The sequence below is a fragment of the Xiphophorus hellerii genome, chromosome 1 (assembly GCF_003331165.1).
Source record: "Xiphophorus hellerii strain 12219 chromosome 1, Xiphophorus_hellerii-4.1, whole genome shotgun sequence".
In the NCBI taxonomy this organism is placed as follows: Eukaryota; Metazoa; Chordata; class Actinopteri; order Cyprinodontiformes; family Poeciliidae; genus Xiphophorus; species Xiphophorus hellerii.
In genome coordinates this window covers 6,568,012-6,587,212 of record NC_045672.1, presented here as the reverse complement: position 1 = coordinate 6,587,212, position 19,201 = coordinate 6,568,012, and the positions used below count along the sequence as shown (strand labels likewise).

Here is a 19,201-nt window from a genome sequence, read left to right as displayed (position 1 = left end):
AAATCAAAGGCAGAATAGCGGACTGGAGTGTGGAGAGGAGTGTGTGAAAACAGTGTGAGGAAGCCTGCCTCGCTGTAGGAAGGACATTTCCTCCTAGAGGGCTTGTGTGCAGTTGAACCAAACTGTAACTCATCTCATCTGTTCATTTGTGTCATGTTGAGAAAACACAGGTGCATCTTGGGAAATATAAGCATTATTAAAAACTTTAATTTGTCTAAAGGATACTTATTTACACATATGAGTGTAAATATTTATTTACACATGTGTTGTGACAGTCACTGAAACAATGAGGATTAGCTACACAGTGTCATTGTTGAAGAAGCTGGGTATTTCAGAGTGCTGTATGCAAATATATTAAAGGAACATTCAGTGGAAAGAATTTAAGCAGAAGAAAAAGATGCACAAGCAACAGGGATAATTGTAATTGTGAGCTTGTGAAGAAAAGCCAATTCGAGAGCTTAGAGGAGAGTCAATGAGTTACACATGTTGCCACTCTGAGCCAGAGACGACGTCTGCAGGGCTGAGGAGAAAATGGACTGGGCTGCTGCTCATTGCACCACATCCCTTATTTCTGGAAATCAAGATCATAGAATACGGATGAAGAGTGAAGAGACAACGAATCAAAGCTCGAGTTCCAGTATCCAAAGTCAGAGCAGCCATTGAGCAGGACGGCATGCTTCACTAAACCGTTTTCACTGCAGCTAAAATGTAAAAACTGTGAGAAAAATTAAACATCCTCGTCTTCTCAGGATTTCATGATTATGGTTATATGTATAGCAAAATAATCAGCTGATCTGAGTCTTTATCTCAGTCTATATCAGGGGTCTCAAACTCCAGGCCTCGAGGGCCGCAGTCCTGCAGTTTTTAGATGTCCCACAGGTACAAAACGCTGGAATGAAATGACTTAATGACCTCCTCCTTGTGTAGATCAGTTCTCCAGAGCCTTAATGACCTAATTATTCTGTTCAGGTGTGGTGCAGCAGAGGCACATCTAAAAGTTGCAGGACTGCGGCCCTCGAGGACTGGAGTTTGAGACCCCTGATCTATATGTTTGTGCCTGCACTGAATTTCTTTAAGACAAAATAACATATCTGGATCTTTTTGAGTCCATTAGAACCACAACCTCCAGGTTCTCCATTGATGAAGCTGACAGTTGACCACAGCTGCTGCTCACAGCCTTACAACTGATGTTCTCTTGAGTGACTTTAAATCCCATCATAAAAATTAGGTTAAAATTAAACTCAACAACCCTTCAAATTACTGCCATGGTGGTGGAGCGGTTAGGTTAGGGCTGGTTCATGGATTCCTTTGCACCAGAGATTTTCAACTCAAATCCGAGGCAACCTGCAATCTTTTTGGCACTTTAGAGACAGACAAAACTGGGCCATGGAAGCAATGTTGTCAGAAGAGTGGTCCGAAAGTCCAGAATAATACAATCAGACAGTAAACAACTACTTGATATTAGTGCTGCTGTCTAGTTCTACAAGCTTTTTCCATGTTGGCTTCATCTTTGCCCTAGACTTAAAGCAGGGTCGGCTTACTTTTCACTATGACTGTAACCCTTTTCAGCTCCCCTTTGGCTTCCTCTCTGTGTAAAGTGAAGTCAGTGCTCTACAGTAACTCAGTGTTGGACTTGCGCGAACAGTGCCCTCTTCTAACTTAATGTCTCAAAATGCTCCTGAGACGGTTGCATCTGTTTATTGAAATATATTTTCCACTTCCGTTGCAGGGCAAGAAGCTGCCTCCTAATATCGACGAGGACGCAGAGGAGGGAGACGTGTCGGATGAGGACAGCGCTGATGAGATGGAGGACGACTGCAAGCTGATGAACGGAGATGTACGTAGCCTCCGTGTTCTCGTCTGTTTCCGGCAGTCCACGTGTCCCTGTGCTCAGTAGACGAAACCTTAATTTTGCCGTGTGTTCACGTTAGTATCGAGCTTTGCTGACAGTGTTCTCTTGGTTGGCTTTGGTCCTCCTTTATGTGCCTGTTTGGTCTTATTTCCTGCTCTCCTCTCTTCTTCTTTGTCCTCTCTTCTTTTCCTGAACATGTGCTAACTCCTTAAAGTGGAAGGTATCGTATCAAAGACTTCATCCTTAGTCATCTCAGTCATGCTCCATCCGCTCTCATCCTGCCTGTTTAGCTTCAAGCTGTTGGGCGTCAAAATGTTGCCTCAGCTCTCCTCAGAAGGAACCATTTAGACACATGAAGCCGACCGAAACGACACTTATTTAAGAGAAATGATTTTAATCTTTTTTCAGCGACATTACAGAAGTGCTTAAATTTAGCACTTCAATGTGAAAAGTAAAAAGAAAAAAGTAGGCCGATTTAATACAGTTTACGATTTTTAAACGCATCAGAACAGATAATCCTCTGAGGATCTGCGGTTATGTTTTCAGTTAATGGATGAAGAATTTTTCCTTTTTTTTCCAGGATTCACTGTGTTTATTATAGGAAGAAGAAAATGCAGCATTCAGCTAACAATTCTTTCAAACGTTTCAATGAAATGATCCCGTTATCATTGCAGTGAAATATTTATTCAAAGTAAAAATAATTCCTCCGACTTAATTTCATGTGGATCTGACTTTTGTGAGTTATTGATCACATCTGCCATCTTGTGGCTGAACTGTGCATGTGCGTTCTACTCAAACTAGAGCTGTGTCTGTGAAGACAGCCTTTCATTTGAACTGTTGGAGGCTGACAGTCTGTCAAACTCCTCTGTAGAACTCTGCCAGAGCTGCAGCAACATCTGTTTGACACAGCAGTGGGAATGTACTGTACTCTGTTCAAGAGGAAACATTTACAGACTGAATCTGAGCGTTATGCTAAATCACGAATAATTTTCATACGGTGCCGTTCACCGTCTAACCTTCAGTTGCTGCTCTGTCCCGCAGACATCAGCTAACAGGAAGCAGGTGGAAAACATGGCTAAGAAAAAACTGGACAACCTGATGAAAGAGTCCAAGATCCGAGACCGGGAGGATCCAGACAGCTTCACCATCGCTGGCCTCCCACCAAGTGGGAAGACCCTTGATAAGAGTGACATCAAGGTAAACACAGAATATAAAGAACAAGCTTGTTATTTACCCAACTAACTCAGTCAGGATCATCCTGTTGAGGGCGCAATGTCTGACATCTTGTTGTTGTTATCGAGAACAAAGGTGGGTGGTGACAGTCAACTGGTTTAAGCATTTACTCATGACAATGATCTATTTTTTTTTCCTCAACTAAAACACATTAAAGAAACAGAAGGTTGTTTTAGAAGACGTTTATAACAGGTGTAGAAAATATTGGGAGACTAAAGTAAAATATTGAGTCTTCCCACATTGTTTTGAAACCTTAACATATAACTAAGGCCTTCTCCCTGTAAAACACTGTTGCCAACTTTGTACCCTTGCTTGGTACCCCTGTAGTGACATATTTTAAGAAAGCAAAAAATCTAGCGACTTTTATCTGTTGTTGGAGGTTCTTATGGTGACAACATGTGAAGCACCAATTGCTCTTCACTAACTGAGAGAGCAGCGAGTTTTGCTGTGAGGCTCTCCCACTTCCTAATCACTGCAAACCAACACTGTTCTCCTGTTTTGGGTGAATTATCTTTCGAAAGTATATGGATACGATTTAATTTTTGCAAAAGACTTTTATACACTTTTATATAGTGTTTTTTTGTACTTTTTGAATGTAACCAGTATTTAGATTTAGGTTATCCAAACTTTTGCAATAAGTTCTTAATGTAAGCTCTAAAATAAGCTCTGTAATGAGAAATGGCTCCTAATGTTTTTAGATTTGAGACAAAATAAGTCTGAGCCAAAGGTTTAAAGCATTTTGAGTTCTTACCCAATAAATGGAGACCAATAAATGACCGATGAGGAAAAATGACCGCCATCTTTGACCTCACACTGTCCCAACCATGTGGCTAATACCGCACCACTTCCTCCTTTCAAGTGTTGCATGACTACATGACATGTCATTGAGAGTGACTATTTAAAAACTGTTGATGGTAAATATTACATGATATTTGTGTAATGCTGTCTGTGAAACCAGGATCTGAACAGAGTCCTGGACTATGTGAACAGGTAGAACTCTTTTGGTTCCTTCAGGACTTCTCCATTCTTGTTTGAAGTACTTCTCAGAAAATGTCTTTCTTCTCCGGCTAAAGGGTAAAAGTGATGAGGGGACAGACACAGCTGATGAGACCAACCCCAGCAGTACCAAGCGCTCCAGCCGCTCCTTCATCGGAAGCTTCTCTAAGCGCAAGGTTGGCCCTGATGTTTCACCCTCCGAACGCCTCAGTCAGACTAGAAATGACAACAAAGGAAGTAGTTTGTGTCAACGTTCACACAAATAAGTTCCCTGCAAACTCTTGGCGTTTTAAGTTTAAAATGCAAATGGAACTTGTGTGGACACAATCCAATGAGTCGGTGTTTCCCATGCTGCCTGTCAGGTGACCTGCTCAGTGTTTTCACAGAAAAAGTCGTCAAAGTTGAAGAAGACCTCGAGCTACGAAGATACAGACACGGACCAGGAGAGCACAAGCAGCGCTTCTCGAGCCCCACCCCACCACAACAAGTATGTGTCCCAGAAACACACACCTTCACTACACTGTGTGCACTGACAGTGACTAGCAAGGGCCGTTCTTACATTACCTGTTTTAACTCCCGTGGTCTCTGAGAGAAATGTAATCATGCTGAGTCAGCAAGTCACAGCTGCACACGCTGAAACAACCTTTTCTAGTCAATGTATAGGTTGCAGTTTGATCAACTCCTCTTCTTTTTAATGTAATTACTGTATAGATTTCAAACATTTTAACCCTTTCATTGACCCCACAGAAAGAAGAAGACCATGAAGCTCTCTAGAGCCCTGTCTGATCTGGTGAAGTACACCTGCTCTGTGGGTCTATATGATATTGAGGCCCAAGGTGAGTGTAAAATCATCCAGCCGATGCAGGCTGTGCACACGATTTAATTGCATTAATTGGATTTATTTATTGTGCTTTTTTAGCTGGGGTATAGTCAGTTAGTTGTGAGTAGACAGTGTCTTCACTAAGCAATCATCATACTAGCAGCTCAATTTCTTTCTGATTCACCAAACTGAAACCTTAGACTCTTATTGTAGGAAAGACGCTGACTGTTCAAAACTGTCAGCGTAAAGAAGTGGATTACAAATCATACCTCTAAACTACATTACCCGTGTGAGTTGCACTGTTCTCTGCGAATCAGATGTTTGTTTTGTGTGGCAGCTAACTGCAGCTGGCAGGTGTCGTCTCTGAGCGAGACCAAAGCCCATCAGCTGATGCAACAGAAAGCTGCGTCCTTCATCCAGTTCAACCAGCGGCAGCTATCCCGAATCTACCCGTCCTCCTACCGGGTGGACTCCTCTAATTTCAACCCCCAGCCCTTCTGGAGCACCGGCTGCCAGCTTGGTAAGCCTACAGCACCACACTTTCAGATCTGCTTTCTGCTGCTCCCACAGCCTTGAACACATGATCTAGTTATTCTTCTCCTCAGTGTAATATCTAAGATCTTATTTTACTCTACATCATTTTGATTTCAGTTGCTCTCAACTACCAGTCTGAGGGGCGGGTCCTTCAGCTCAACAGAGCTAAATTCTACAGCAATGGCAACTGTGGCTACATCCTCAAACCCGCCTGCATGTGTGTAGGTCTGTTCAGGAAATATTCCTTCAGGCAGTTTACTCTCGACCTGCATGTGCTCCGTCACCTTTCCACTTCTTCACAGTGGGTTCATCAGTACTGTTTTGTGTGAGCTTTAGAACAAATCTTTCCCACCCGCTTCAGGTGCCTTTAACCCGAACCTGGAGGACCCCCTGCCAGGCCGCATGAAGAAACAGCTGGTGTTAAAGATAATCAGTGGACAACAGCTGCCCAAACCCAAAGATTCAATGCTGGGAGACAGAGGAGAGGTGGGCCTGATTTCTTTGTTTACAAGACACACACCCCTCCTACTGCTCTGTTGAGGTTGTTTCTCCCTGTCGCCTCCAAAGGGCAACATTATACACAACTCACAGCAAAATCACAAAGTTTGCTGGGATTCGTGTATATTGACACAAATCAGTCAGATAACACACTCATCTTTGTAGCACTTTGTATTCATCCTCTAGATTCCGCTGCTGCTCTAGAGTCACCTGCAGCGGCTGAAAGCAAACAGAGGAAGCATTGTAGTGAGGACCATAGTGTCATTGCTGCAGTGGAGAACTACTGTTATACTGTTGTACTTTATTTTTGCCAAGACTGTGTATAAACCACAGGGTGCGCTCGCATCCTTAAAATGTCCTAAATTAATGTATCTAAAATTAAGGCCTAAAAATATCTTGAATTCATTTCAATAAATGTAGGCTGGTATTAAATACGTGACTCACAGGATTTTAAGTTTTGTCATGGCACAACTTTTTAAACTTGTATATTCTGATAGGTTAATGTAATATTTTTTTTACCACATGACTTTTCTGTCAGGCAAAAGTTTAAGTGGTGCACCACCGCTTCTGTGACATGCAGACATCTTCCTTGCTTTCTGTGACTTGAGACTTGAGTTGAGGTTACTCCCAAATGACTACTAATATACTAATATACCCTTACACCTGGCTAGCTAACTTTTATATATATATATATATATATATATATGTGTAATAAAGAGAGAGAGATATGTTGTCCAGAGGATATTGATAAAGTAATTTTCCTTGAGATGTCGCACGTCAAACCTGTCCATCCGTGCACATTCTGTCTCCTTAGCAACTGTGTTAATAATATCATTGGTTTGTCTGGTCTATTGAGGAGTTTTGTTGTTTTTCTATTCTCTCCTTAATGCTGTGTGACATCATTCTGTCAGATTATCGATCCGTTTGTGGAGGTGGAGATCATCGGCCTCCCAGTGGACTGCTGCAAAGAGCAGACCAGAGTGGTGGATGACAACGGTGAGTTGTTTGCTAACTGATAAGTAACCACGCACCTGATCATTATGGCATGCTGTCACTCTGTGTGCTCCAGTTAATGCTTGTGTTAGTGCATAAATATCCCGTTTGGTGTGACGGTGTGTATGGGGACAGAGGAGCTCTGCTTTGACCCGCGTATGGTTGTGGTGCTGCTGCTGAATCAGGCTCTCCCCCCCTCAGTGTTGGAACAGCATGTTTGGCTCCTGATGTAGAACTGAATACCACAGCTTAATGTGCAGCGGCAGCACCTCTCAGTCTGCTGTCTCTGACTGAGAAGCACAAGATCCTGAATAATGAATGAGCACAGAGCTCACTTTCTGTTTGTCTCCTGCACCCTTCTTTCTCTTTTCCTGCATAATCTCCATTTATTTTTCACACCTTTCTTTGTGTACTACTCCTCTTGCCTCCATCTCTTCCTTTGCCCCCCCTCCACATCCACCTTCACCTGGTCCGTGGCCTCACTTTTGGCTCTTCCAGGGTTCAATCCGATGTGGGAGGAGACTCTGGTCTTCACGGTTCACATGCCGGAGCTGGCCCTTGTGCGTTTCCTTGTGTGGGATCATGACCCCATCGGCCAAGACTTCATCGGACAGCGAACCATTGCATTCCACAGCATGATGCCAGGTAGGAATCAGAAACGATGACCTTTAGCTGAAGCATGATCTATCTCTAAAAGTCAGGTTCTAACTGTTTCTCTTTGATCTATTATCTATTTCTATTTTTAATGGAAATGCAAATGAATAGTTGTCTGAAAATAGTGTTTTCTTTTTTTTTTATTTCTGTTGTGATGGTTGGATTATTATTTCTCTAAAGAGATCAGTATCAAAACTTCCAGTCCCTGAAAATGATTTTAAACAGTAGCTCTGTTAATTACCAACTTTATATTTAAGAAAGAGCAATAATTTGATATAATAAAAAAAATTCAAAGCAGATTACACTGGATCTTGTTAGAGCTGTACTCTGAAAAGGATAATTTTCATTAAAGAAAATGCTCTTTTGTAGATATAAGCAAGCCTGTTGTCTGCAAAGAGAAAAACTGTACAGCTCTTTCTCTTTGTAAGAATGTCAATCAATTTTGGATTAGGTTAGCCCTAAAACTAGCTTATACTTGTGTGTTATGATCATGTAGTAATTACAGAAGAACTTTATTCGTACTTGATTGTATTTTCAAAGTGTAAAATCTCAATAAGAATAATTTGGCAAAAGAAGTGATGTTTTACACATAAGGACAACAAAACCAAACTAAGTTTCCATCTAAAACGAATCGTAGAAATTTGTACTGCGTGATTCTGTTTTTGCCGAATAGCTCATTGACGTCATGACGATGTAAAACTGGGGCAAATAAACCGGGTGAAAATTGTAGACAGTGCAAAAAATAAATGTAAACCTGCACAACCCAGCCTCTCTGTTCTGCCTCTATTCATTCTGACATGAGTCCTAAATCAAGCCAGTGACATTTTGCCCATGTGGGCTTTCAAAAACCAAGCTGGCACTCCAGAACCACGTGACTCATGAAGCGGACCTTAACTGAGCTGCTGTAGAGCATGGTCCATGAAATAATTGCCTGAATACTCCTAAAATGTGAAACATTGCTGGTGTTTGGACACCGCTATGCTCTTTTTGTATTCAATAGCATAACTGCTACTGAAGAAAGAACGCTTGGCTGAAGTCTAGTGATCTGTTCTGTCTTGGAGCTCTTCAAAACTTCTGGTTCAGTGCGTGTTGATGGTTAGAAACGAGGTAGCCACTATTTGTTTTGGTCTGGACCTCACTAGCTCCCTGTAATGCCTGCATCACACACTGGAGCCCTGAACCACATTATTTTTTTAAACAAATCTGCTGATACAAGGCAGTAGGTTGACTTCAACGCCACCCTGTATTTCTTGTATTTCCTCAGAATTAATGATGCTGGGATCTGTGTGCAGGTTATCGCCACGTTTACCTGGAAGGTATGGAGGAAGCTTCCATTTTTGTTCATGTGGCTGTGAATGACATCACCGGTAAGGTAGGTACTTCCTGAGGAGGACGTCCTCTTCTCTAATTCTATGTTTGTTTCACACCTGATTGTGTGCTAGTAGTAGTTGACCTGCACAGAATGCTCTGGGGAACATTCTCCCTCAACATTCTGCTGGATTTTCAAGAAATGCACAGCCAAAGGTTTGACAGCTAAAAGAACGTGGTTTGCAAACTCTGCTGCTTCAGTTTTTATTCAGTGTTTATAGATTGGTCTGTGGAGTGATTGGATGCATTCTGATTAATGGCCAAGAGTTTTGCATCTTAACTTGTCATCAGCCTTTAAAGAAGCCATTCAGAAATGTCTCCAGGGAGTAAAAGGTCTCCTCTTGCTTTTAATTCAACACTAATGAACTTAGTAGACTGAAGAATAGCCCTGAATTTACTGAAACCATCACAGTATTGGGATGCTGAGGTACTAAAAGTCAAACCCTTGGGAAAACTTTGATAGTTGTTTGCAAGTGCCTGAGCTGTACATGAGTGTGTAGAGACCTGATTTCTGCTCATGGCTGTCTGAGCCTGACTGCTCCTCCTTCAGGAGAGACACTTCAAAGCTGCAGTATGTAACTTTTATAAAAATGTTTTTTTGTTTGTTTGCTTTTTTTCCCACATACGGCGGTATGACATTTTCCTGTAACGGTAACTTATTTCTTTTTCAGTAAAATGTCAGGTTTAATATTAGGATATAAAGCAGCACTAGATCACAGTTTGGCTTTTCATTGTATTTCTTTTGTCTCGTTTGTCTGGATTCTCTCAGTTGTCTCCAGCCATGCTGTGAATGACCGCTTTGTTCTTCATAATGTCCTCACTTTGAACTTCCTTCTCTCTGCTGTCTCTGTGTGCTTCCTGTTGTGATTTCTGTCGGTCCACCCCACATCTTTTTTTCCCCTCTTCCATCCTCTCAGATTTTTCCCTTTCTTCCTGTGTCTGTTTCTAATTTCAGTGGAGCCGCCTCTTACCACGCTCTAACAGCAGGACAGTGTTAGGAGCCTTGAAGCTGCACCTTAAAACTCAGGTGTTGTGAGCTCCAGTTGGCGTCTTGCATGAGCTACAACCTCCACCTTAATAATCCACCACCCAACACACTTATCAGCCAAATTCTGGCATAAGGAACTCAGGCCAACTCATGCTGCACATGAGTTATGAAGCCTTGAACTGGCTGCATTCATTACCCTCGAGTAGATCCAATGTTAGAAATACCATCTCAAGAAATCTGTTTGGCTGTCTTCAATTTTCGTCCTCAACTACACTCCTGTTATTGTATCGTTTGGGGAAAAATTAATTGACATCAAGGTGAAATTTACAACAAACTCTGATAAACTGGGCAGGACCAGCTGGTAATCATGACACATCAAACGGTCCTTTTTAGCACTCAGTTAAAACAGCGGCTTTCACTCAGCATAGATGGAGATTCAAATACTGCCAAACCTCACACCACCATTACACCATCTCTAGCACCACAAACACAGCCCTTCTTGCAAGGGTTAGGATAGTTACATAGTTAATTGTACCACGGTTAATCTTTTTTTTTATTTTATTATTAGAACTTTAGAGACTAAGTCAAACTCAGGTCTCATGAGACAGATAGAGAATGCCTATTCTCTATCTGTCTCATGAAAGTTGAAAAAAAAAGTTTCACTTACTGCCACTAAATCTAATGTGTTCTATATAAATTAGCATATACTTGAACCTTTATTCTGGATAGTTGTGTAAGTGATGCGCCACGGCAAATGTATGAACAACTCGGCAGAGCAGAAATGGAAGAAAAAAAATGGTAGAAGTCATAAATTTCTGAGAAAATAGGGATTTTGTTTTCTTTTTTTGGAAAACCCACTAGTTCAACTCTTGAATATACTATTCCATGCTTTAAATAGCAGGTTCAGAGATTTTAAAATGGTCAGGACTACTATATGATCAGAGAAATCCAAGTCTGCAGGGATATTTTTAGTTTTCTCGGGGCGAGTTGCAGAACTTTTGTTTTTAGAAGACTATTGCAGCACACAGCATGCCACTGACATGCAGATAAATATCTGCCTGGCCTGGGGCTGCACTGCTGCGACTGTGCCGAGTGTGATACGATGGTGACGAGGCAGTGAGCATTCATTGCCACTGCTGACCAAGTGCATCTGCTCACCTAAAATCAAAAAATTATTGTTGGGTTTTCTTCAGGCTGAAAGAAAACATTGTCTAACATGATATTTTTTTCACTTATTTGAGAGAATTTCAAGCTGTTCAAATGGATCTTTTTAAACGCTCTTTTAAGTGAATGGATCCTGAAAATTTGGTTCCTTTCAAAGAGCCATAAGTCTCATCGTTAGCTGTCAGACAACGGTAGGGAATGGGGGTATTGTAAAGTAATGCAAGTTAACATTTACCTCATCAACCACATATTGTAGAGCAGGTTTTGGAAAATTCTTCGGAAGAAACGGTTAGAGCTGTTTCGTCTGAAATCTCGTTTTCTGAATGCCAACATTGATATCTTGATATCTTCTTAAATACATTTTTGATTTGCTTGTGTTTGACATCATTGAGAACCTTAGAATCCACACTTTCAGAGTACTTCAAAACACTCTTTAGTAGACGTGTTTATGCTTTTGACCGGGCCAGCTACATTATACGTGCTTAAAATCAGGTTCCTTTGGTCTAACTAATGAAATGGAGCCTTAGGTAATTTTACCAACCTGACTAATACTAGGCTAATCATAAGTTATTGTAATAAAAGAATTGGTGTGAAAATGATTTACAACCTTTTTCTTGCAACAAAGTAAAAACAAAAAAAGTCTTGTTGCTATAAAAAACAGAAATCAAATAAAAATGTCTTCATTTTAGTACACATTCCACTCAGCCTCTGCATTTTGTCCTTGATCTTCCACTAAGCATGATTCACCACACCGTCGTTGACGGGCTGTTTGGATCTACTTTTCTCACCATCTTCCTGGACTTTCTATTCATTCCATTCAGCAAAAGTTGTTGTGTGTACAGTGGTGTGAAAAAGCATTTTATTTTGTTCAGATTTCTTATGTTTTTACTTTTTTGGCATATCTAAATGTTTCAGATCATCAAGCAAGTTTTAATCAAAGATAATATGAGTCGATACAAAATGCAGTTTTTGAACGATTAACCACTTTTTGCTTAATGCTGAGTTCAATTTCACAGTCCCAGACCTGATCACTACCAGACTTGTAGAATCAAGAAATCATTTGAATTGCACCTGTCTGGCTAAAGATCTAAAAAGGAAAAGCGTCACATCCTCATCAAAAAATTTAAGAACAACTGAAACAGTCTTTGACTTATTTCAGTCTTTATAGCATTGTCAAACCATTAGCAGGACTTTGGAACAATCACAGTGAAAGCTGTTATATATTATTGGAGTATACATTATTGGAACAATGGTGATCCGTTTGAGATCTTGTTGCATGACTTGTGGTTGCATGAAACACCATGATGGAAAACCCTCTGTGGCTAAATTAAAACGATACTCAAAGAAAAGAGGGCCAGAATGTGTCTACGGTGGTTAAAATAAAAAAAAGATGGATTTCTACTTATCTTAAATGCTTGATGCAGACATTAGATTTAGGGTCAGGGTAATTCACATGACTTTTTCCCTTAATGCCCTTTTCATCTGGGTATCTTTGTCTGTTACTACAACTAGTTCATTAGGAAAGATTAACTAACGAATCATCAGCGTGGAAAAAAGCAAAAACAGAAGAAATCAGGGAGCAAATACCTTTTTAACACACTGTAGGTGCATTTCTACACAAACATTTTTTATTATTCTAATACTTCTTGAGTACTGTTGTCAGACACTTTGATCTGTGTATTAAAAACAAGAAAGGGAAATGTCCTCTGCAAAAAATAACTTTTTTTTTTTTTCATTCATCTTGAGATATTTTGTGCTAAAGAAAGAGAAAGCAGAGTTCAGTGTTCTCCCTCTGTTGCAAAGCTTTGATCTACAGCAGTTTCTTTTTGGAATCTAATTTCAATTAATGTTTATTATTAGATTAGATTGGATATCAATCTGCTCTTCCATGTGCTGGAAAGACGCCTTCTACCTCATCCCACTAACATGTCTTTGTGTTTGCTCTGCTCAATTGTAATCTTTATCTCTTACTGAGTTTCAGAAGCATTACCATCATTGTCTAACTGTCTAAGTGTTCGTACCGTGTGAACTGGCCCCGAACATGTAGCATGTGAAAGCATTTTCTTTTTCCCAGACAAGTTCTTTATGTTCTACAAACAGATGATGTTCAGCTGGAAAATTAATTCAGATGTGCAATAATCAAGTTATCATAGTAAAAGTTAAAGTTGGTCAATAGACTTTACAGTCCAATAACAATGAGTAATATTGATACCAGACTTTTTCTTCACCATTTCTCATTTCTCTAAAATGTTGTTCATGCAGACTAGTCCTTCCAGGAATCACTCGGGTTGCATTTGTTTAGTAGTTCTCCAGGCTTTCCAAAGCCTTTCTAAAGCTTAACTTTGGCAGTTTTTTTTCCATCAGCCCACTTTTTGTAATTGACCATGGTAGCATAGTGTGTATCTTTTAAAAGATGAGGATACTGAAATTGGAAAACTAGAAACTGAGAAAGTGATGGGCTTAAAAGCACCATCACCAAACAGATAAACTTTAAGAAAACAGGAAAGAGCAACTACAGAATCTGACTGTATGTCCAGGGTTCATCTGGTAGCTCTTTGGGAATCATCTTGTTGGAGCTAATATCTTATTTGCCGTTTGCCAGATTCTACTATCTTTGGTAGTTTTCTCTGATTCAGTGAAACAAATGGAAACAGATTGTAGGTCTGAAACAGGATCTTAATGGAAAAATACTTGTAAATAAGGTTTGTAGACATTTTAAGTTTTCCATAGACCGTATCACAAAAACCTAACTGTTGCATGCCTTAGGACTAAGTACCCTTTTAAATTTAAGGCTATTTCCACACAGCACGTCTTGATGCTCAATTCAAATTTTTCTTGCTGAAATCAGATTTTGTATTTGTTTTTTTTAAATTATTTTATTTTGCTCCTTCACGTTTGTAGAACTAATGATGGATGGAGCCATCTATGAATCTATTTTAAAGTTTATTCAGAAGTTTGTGACAGTATCGTCACAAACTCATAAAAAGATGAAGGCAGCTAAAAAGAAGACAACACAGCTGATGGCAACGGCCTGCAGTGGAGCGTTGACTGCAGCCAGACAAGTTTGTTTGGATTTGTACTCAGAACTAGTAGTGGGGGGATTGGGATGCGATGTGCTTCAGTGACACAGACTTCTTTCATAATTATCATTTTCAGCTGGTGTTGATGTCTGTCTCACATCAATAACAAAAATTTTGGGTAAAAAATAGACTTGACCGTTCAGACTGCAGACGCTTTGAAACAATCGGATGCGTACCTGAATTAGTGCCACATACGGAAGTGGCACAAGTTAAGATATTTCGTTGGGTGAAAAGATCGGAATTGAGTTGTTCAGACTGGTGGCAATGTTACTGCTGTGTGAATGTAGCCTAAATGATTTGTATAAAAGGATCTTTAAAATGGCGTCCTGCGAGAAGGGTCTAGTAGTATACTGAAAATGAGTGAAAAGAAAACATTTGAAGGAGAATCACAAGGCCTGAGAAACTGTAGATGAAGACCAGTTTAATAGATAAATGTTTTGGGAGGAAAAAAAGATATGTGGGGTAATTTGAAACTTTTGCACAATGCTGTATGGTTGATCATTTACAGATGCTTCTTCTGTAAATGTGTGTGTGTATAATATGTGCATGCATGCTTACTGTGTTAAAATGGCTTGTGTATTTTTTTCATTTCTAACACAAGTGAGTCCCTTCGCATGTGGAAACATCAGCCTCTGTTTGATTCAATGTTTTACACCGCTTCCTGTTTCTTCCACAGGCCAGAGCAGCCGGTGGTATAAAGGGTCTGTTTCACAGAAACCCAAAGCAGGCTTCCCTGGACAGCCATGCTGTTGTGCATCCCGGCCGTAAGCACCCGTTCGGTGCCCACCTCCTGCGCCGCACCGCCAGCGCCCCCACCAGAGGCCAGCCCAAAGTTAAGAAGGGTTTCCCTGAGCTCGCCATCGACACCAAAGATTACAGCTCAGAGGGGGCAAGTGAGGAGCGGGAGTTTGAGGACAGAGACAAGGCATCTGCGGCCACATCCTACCAGTTCACTCCTTCACCACAGCACCACATCGGGGAATCGGTGGACCCCCACCGAGCCAAGGGCCCCTGGGACCGTCCTGACACAAACGGAGCTCTCCACCCAGAGGAGAGCAAAGGTAAGAGCTCGCCTTTTGCTCAGCGCCGACCCATGAGTGAGCCTTTAAAGCGGGCCAGCCATCTCCGCTTTCATGAGCCGCTGGACATGAAGCCAGGCGTGTTTGCTCGAGTGGCTCTCAGTAGCTCAGGTAGGGTGGGGATGTCCTCCAACTGCATCACCTGTGTGATTGGCTCCAAGGAGAGTCCCGAAGCTGAACGAAAAGTTGAGGAAACACAAAAAGGCAATTCTGGAAAGACGGATGCGGACAGACAGGAGAGAAATGTTTGTTCTGACCCAGACAAGAGACAAGTTCAACAAGATTCAGTTACCCAGACAGCAGCTGCCCCTCTTGACTTACAGCAGCCTCTGTCCAAAGCCACCTCCTGCGTGGAAGCCCAGTTTCAGTGCCCCCCTCAGGCTGCCCTATGTACCCCCCTGTTCTCCAGATCAAAGGCCAGACAGACTCTCGGTCCCCAACACTTCCGGCCTCATCCTCAAGCTCATCTCCGGAGCATTCGTTCCTGCAGCTTTCCACGCAGGCGCTCCCCTAACGCTGTAACACCAGCACCTTGCATGGCTCCGGATTGCAGGACCAGCCTATGTTGGCAGCAGACCACCCCCCCCAACTACGGGTCTGTCTGTGGCTCATCAACCACTCCATTAAGACCGCTGACTGCGAGTGAAGCTCTGTTGCTCAGCGACAGCAGCAGCTGTGACAGTCTGAGCAGCTTGGAGTCGCCTCCCATGCTGCCTCCACGCTGTGTCCTCGACAGCCGCAAGAGGGCGGTAGGGACCCTGCAGCGAGAGATGAACGCCCTGTTTGCCCAGAAAATGGAAGAGCTGCATCATAAGTCCCCCATGTTTTTTGCTGGTAAGATGAGTCTGAGGCCAACCTAATGGTAGCTGTAGACGAGCTTCCATTATAGGCTTGGAGTCTATGTTTGGTAGTGGATGTAGGTCGAACCTTAGTCCTCTGTAGTGAGAACCCTTTTCACCCATTGTGTCCCTGATAGTCTGGTGGTAAACATGAGTCCATGGTTGTAGTCCTAGTACTCTGTTTTTCTTTATTCTACCATTCTCGTTGAGTCAAATATTTTATTCCAACAGTCTTCTAATAATTAACTTGGTTTGTTTCTCTAAATATGCCCTTCCTAATATTACCAACATGCTCGACAGATGAGAACAGTGGTAAGTTTTTTGTAAACTGGGATTAGTTTGAAAGCTTAGCTTTCAGACATCTGTTTGACCAGCCAGCAGAGAACTCTGCAGCTCTTTAATTCTCTTTAAGTCTGTGAACCCAGTGATTAGATGGCTCAGATTTTATTCAGAACTCTAAAGTTCTGAACAAAGGCAGAGCCAGCAGCTGTAGCAGTATGTTGATTTACTAGACGAGAACGTTTCTACTCCATGTTTTTTTACTTAGATTCTTTTAATTTGGCACAAAAAGCAAAATTGTTTTCTTTTTTTTTCACTTTAAGAATGTTTCTCGAAAATATATTTTGTAATGTTAAAGACTTTATTCTCGCTTAAATTTTTACACATTTGGAAAAAGACACACATCTGGGTTAAGCAACAGAATCGAGTTTGCAGGTATGAAAAATTCTTTCTGTCAATACCAAGCAGTTTTTGGTGGAGGCAGTGTGGTGCTGTGGGACGGCATCTCCAAGGCCTGCCCTTATTGGAGCCAGTCTCAGATCAGATAAATCAAGATGAGATTCTCTGAGAGGGTGAAATGGCCTGTTCCAGCCCTGCTCTCAGCTCCACTTAAAAGGTGTTCAGCTTGAGCCTTCTGCCCATGACAAGTAGTCAGTAGTAGTAACTTCACTGGCAAACAGCTAAAGTCAGAGGCTGCAAGACTTCCTGTTTTAAAGAAAACTAACACCTTCCTGGAAAGTACCACAGCCAAGCAGAACACCAGGCTGGTTGTAGCTTCTATAGAGAGAAAAACAACTAAGAAAACATGAAATTAACGGTTGAAATGACAGCAACTACCACATTTTGCAGACTATGAGCAGCTACTGTTTCCACCTGCTTTGAGCCCTGCGATGCAGCTAATATGCAGCTTTTTACCAACATGTTTTGGAAGGCTGGACTGCTGTGTGATGAAGAGGACAGCACAAGCTTGCGATAGAATTTGCTTCAATGAAAGAGACAGTGAGAGCGACAACGAAAAAGAGATTGACTGTTAAGTTCTGATGCTGAAGACGAAGACTTTAGTAGTTTTAGTGCACAGTAGGAAGATGAAGATGGTTATTAATTACTTTTCCTGCTGTACTACTGTATTTTTCATTAGATGTGTAGTAGACACTAGTATATTTCTGTATTTTTCCAGTACGTACTCCTTTCATTAAAAGTAAAAAAATAAATCAAATTTTCTGTGTAAATACCTCATGTTACAACATGGACGCTTGCATCTTAGAAACCGATGCAGCCTATGTATGTACACTTTTTTTTTTTTTTACTTTCAAAGTTAGTACGTTAAATTTAACATTGAAAAATCAAGATGAGAGGAAGTGTACTTATAGTCAGGTGTTCTCAATAGTCGGGAAGTTACAGTAATACAAATTGGAGAGTAGTAGAAGAAGAAAGTAGCAGAGAGAAAAAACTGCTCAGTTTATTCTACAGTAGCCTACGCCTGTAGCAGCATAACTACAGAATTACTCAGGATAACCTATAAGCTAACTAAAAGCTTTATCAAAAGGGAACATTTTCTTTCCCTTTTTTTTTAAGTAGAGACACGGTGTCTACTTAAAGTACACAGCTCTTAGTTTAGCCTCTGGGACTAAAACTGGGAGCTGGTTCCACAGGATAGGAGCCTGAGAACTAAATGATCTGCCTCCTATTCTAGGAACCAGCAGTGAGCCTGCAGTCTGAGAGCAAAGTGCTCTCTGATGGAGCTGATTATTAAGGGCTTTATATATGAGAGGGACTATCTCAAATTTGAATCTGGATTTAACAGGGAGCCCATGAAAGGAAGCTAAAACAGGAGAAATATGATCTCTCTTTTAAATTTTCATCAGACGTCTCTCTGCATCATTTTGAAGCATTTTGTGGACTTCCTGATAGTATAGAATCACAGTAGTCCAGCCTTGAAGGAACTCTACCAGCTCTACCGTGACGTGCTCTTATTGTTTGAGACTATAAAGAAAAAACACCCAAAATCCAAATCCAGAAGAATAATAGAAAAAATTATCTAGGTTATTTTAGAAGGCATCAGTAATGTGGACTAGTAGCTCAAACATTCACACTAGAGCTTTATTTTTTGTTGTTTTAATATAACAGTGGCTCACCTGTTGGATTGTATATTTTGGAAGTTTATTCATTTCGCCCCGGCTCATTAATTGCAGCGTTCCTGAGCCTCATTTTACCTCCATGTTCTACAGCTTCTAATAAGCTGGAGTCCTGGAAGGTTTCCTGTGTGATGGGCTGAGCTGAGAGTCACGAGTTTCTGATGTTTCCTCCATGAAGAAACCTCCTGCTCACATGATAAATTTCCTTGTTTTGCTGTTCTGCTTGGACCCAGCTGTTCCACCCTGATGCTCCCCCCTTCCCCTCTGCCTGTTGGTAGATCATGTGATGGAGATGTTTTATATGCAAATGGCTCTTTTGGGGAAAGCAGAATGCGTTTAGAAATGTTCTGGCTGCGCTGGAGTAGATAATAGTCATATGATGTTGGCAGATGCTTACTGTATGCTATAGTAATCCTGTTCCAGACCCAGTTTCTGTGCAGCACATCATGATATTAGAGAGAAACGTGTCCTGATGAGTTGCGTTCTGTCCTACAAGCTGCTTGCCTGCATCTCTTCCTCTTTCTTGTTGCAGTTTGGATAATTCCCTGTTTTCCTCTCTGTTCCTCTTTGCACGCTTTCCCTGTTCCTAGTGCAGAATTGAGGGGATGACCAGAGCCAGGTAAACTCACTACATGCATGCCAGCAGTACTGCTACACCTTCACTTCACTGTCCTTTCTGACACCAACCA

General features: G+C 41.3%; 2 protein-coding genes across 9 annotated transcripts in view; one reads left to right on the top strand and one right to left on the bottom strand.

Moving 5' to 3' along the window:
- The window catches only part of LOC116721371 (tumor necrosis factor receptor superfamily member 14-like), a 1,133,408-nt gene that overhangs the window by 421,073 nt on the left and 693,134 nt on the right, over positions 1-19,201 (bottom strand). The gene's annotated exons all lie outside the window — the stretch shown is intronic.
- Positions 1-19,201, top strand: part of plch2a (phospholipase C, eta 2a) — a 156,933-nt gene that overhangs the window by 132,994 nt on the left and 4,738 nt on the right. For 5 of the 8 annotated variants that reach the window (XM_032564301.1, XM_032564309.1, XM_032564317.1 and 2 more), the window contains 13 exons: positions 1,730-1,837; positions 2,067-2,072; positions 2,894-3,049; positions 4,159-4,257; positions 4,468-4,568; positions 4,829-4,917; positions 5,239-5,421; positions 5,553-5,660; positions 5,797-5,921; positions 6,845-6,929; positions 7,425-7,571; positions 8,873-8,952; positions 14,857-15,241. In XM_032564301.1, coding sequence (XP_032420192.1) covers positions 1,730-1,837; positions 2,067-2,072; positions 2,894-3,049; positions 4,159-4,257; positions 4,468-4,568; positions 4,829-4,917; positions 5,239-5,421; positions 5,553-5,660; positions 5,797-5,921; positions 6,845-6,929; positions 7,425-7,571; positions 8,873-8,952; positions 14,857-15,241 — 1,672 coding nt within the window. Of the gene's footprint in view, positions 1-1,729; positions 1,838-2,066; positions 2,073-2,893; positions 3,050-4,158; positions 4,258-4,467; positions 4,569-4,828; positions 4,918-5,238; positions 5,422-5,552; positions 5,661-5,796; positions 5,922-6,844; positions 6,930-7,424; positions 7,572-8,872; positions 8,953-14,856; positions 15,242-19,102; positions 19,132-19,201 lie in introns of all 8 variants that reach the window. The other 3 variants (XM_032564321.1, XM_032564320.1, XM_032564293.1) reach the window with 3 other exon arrangements.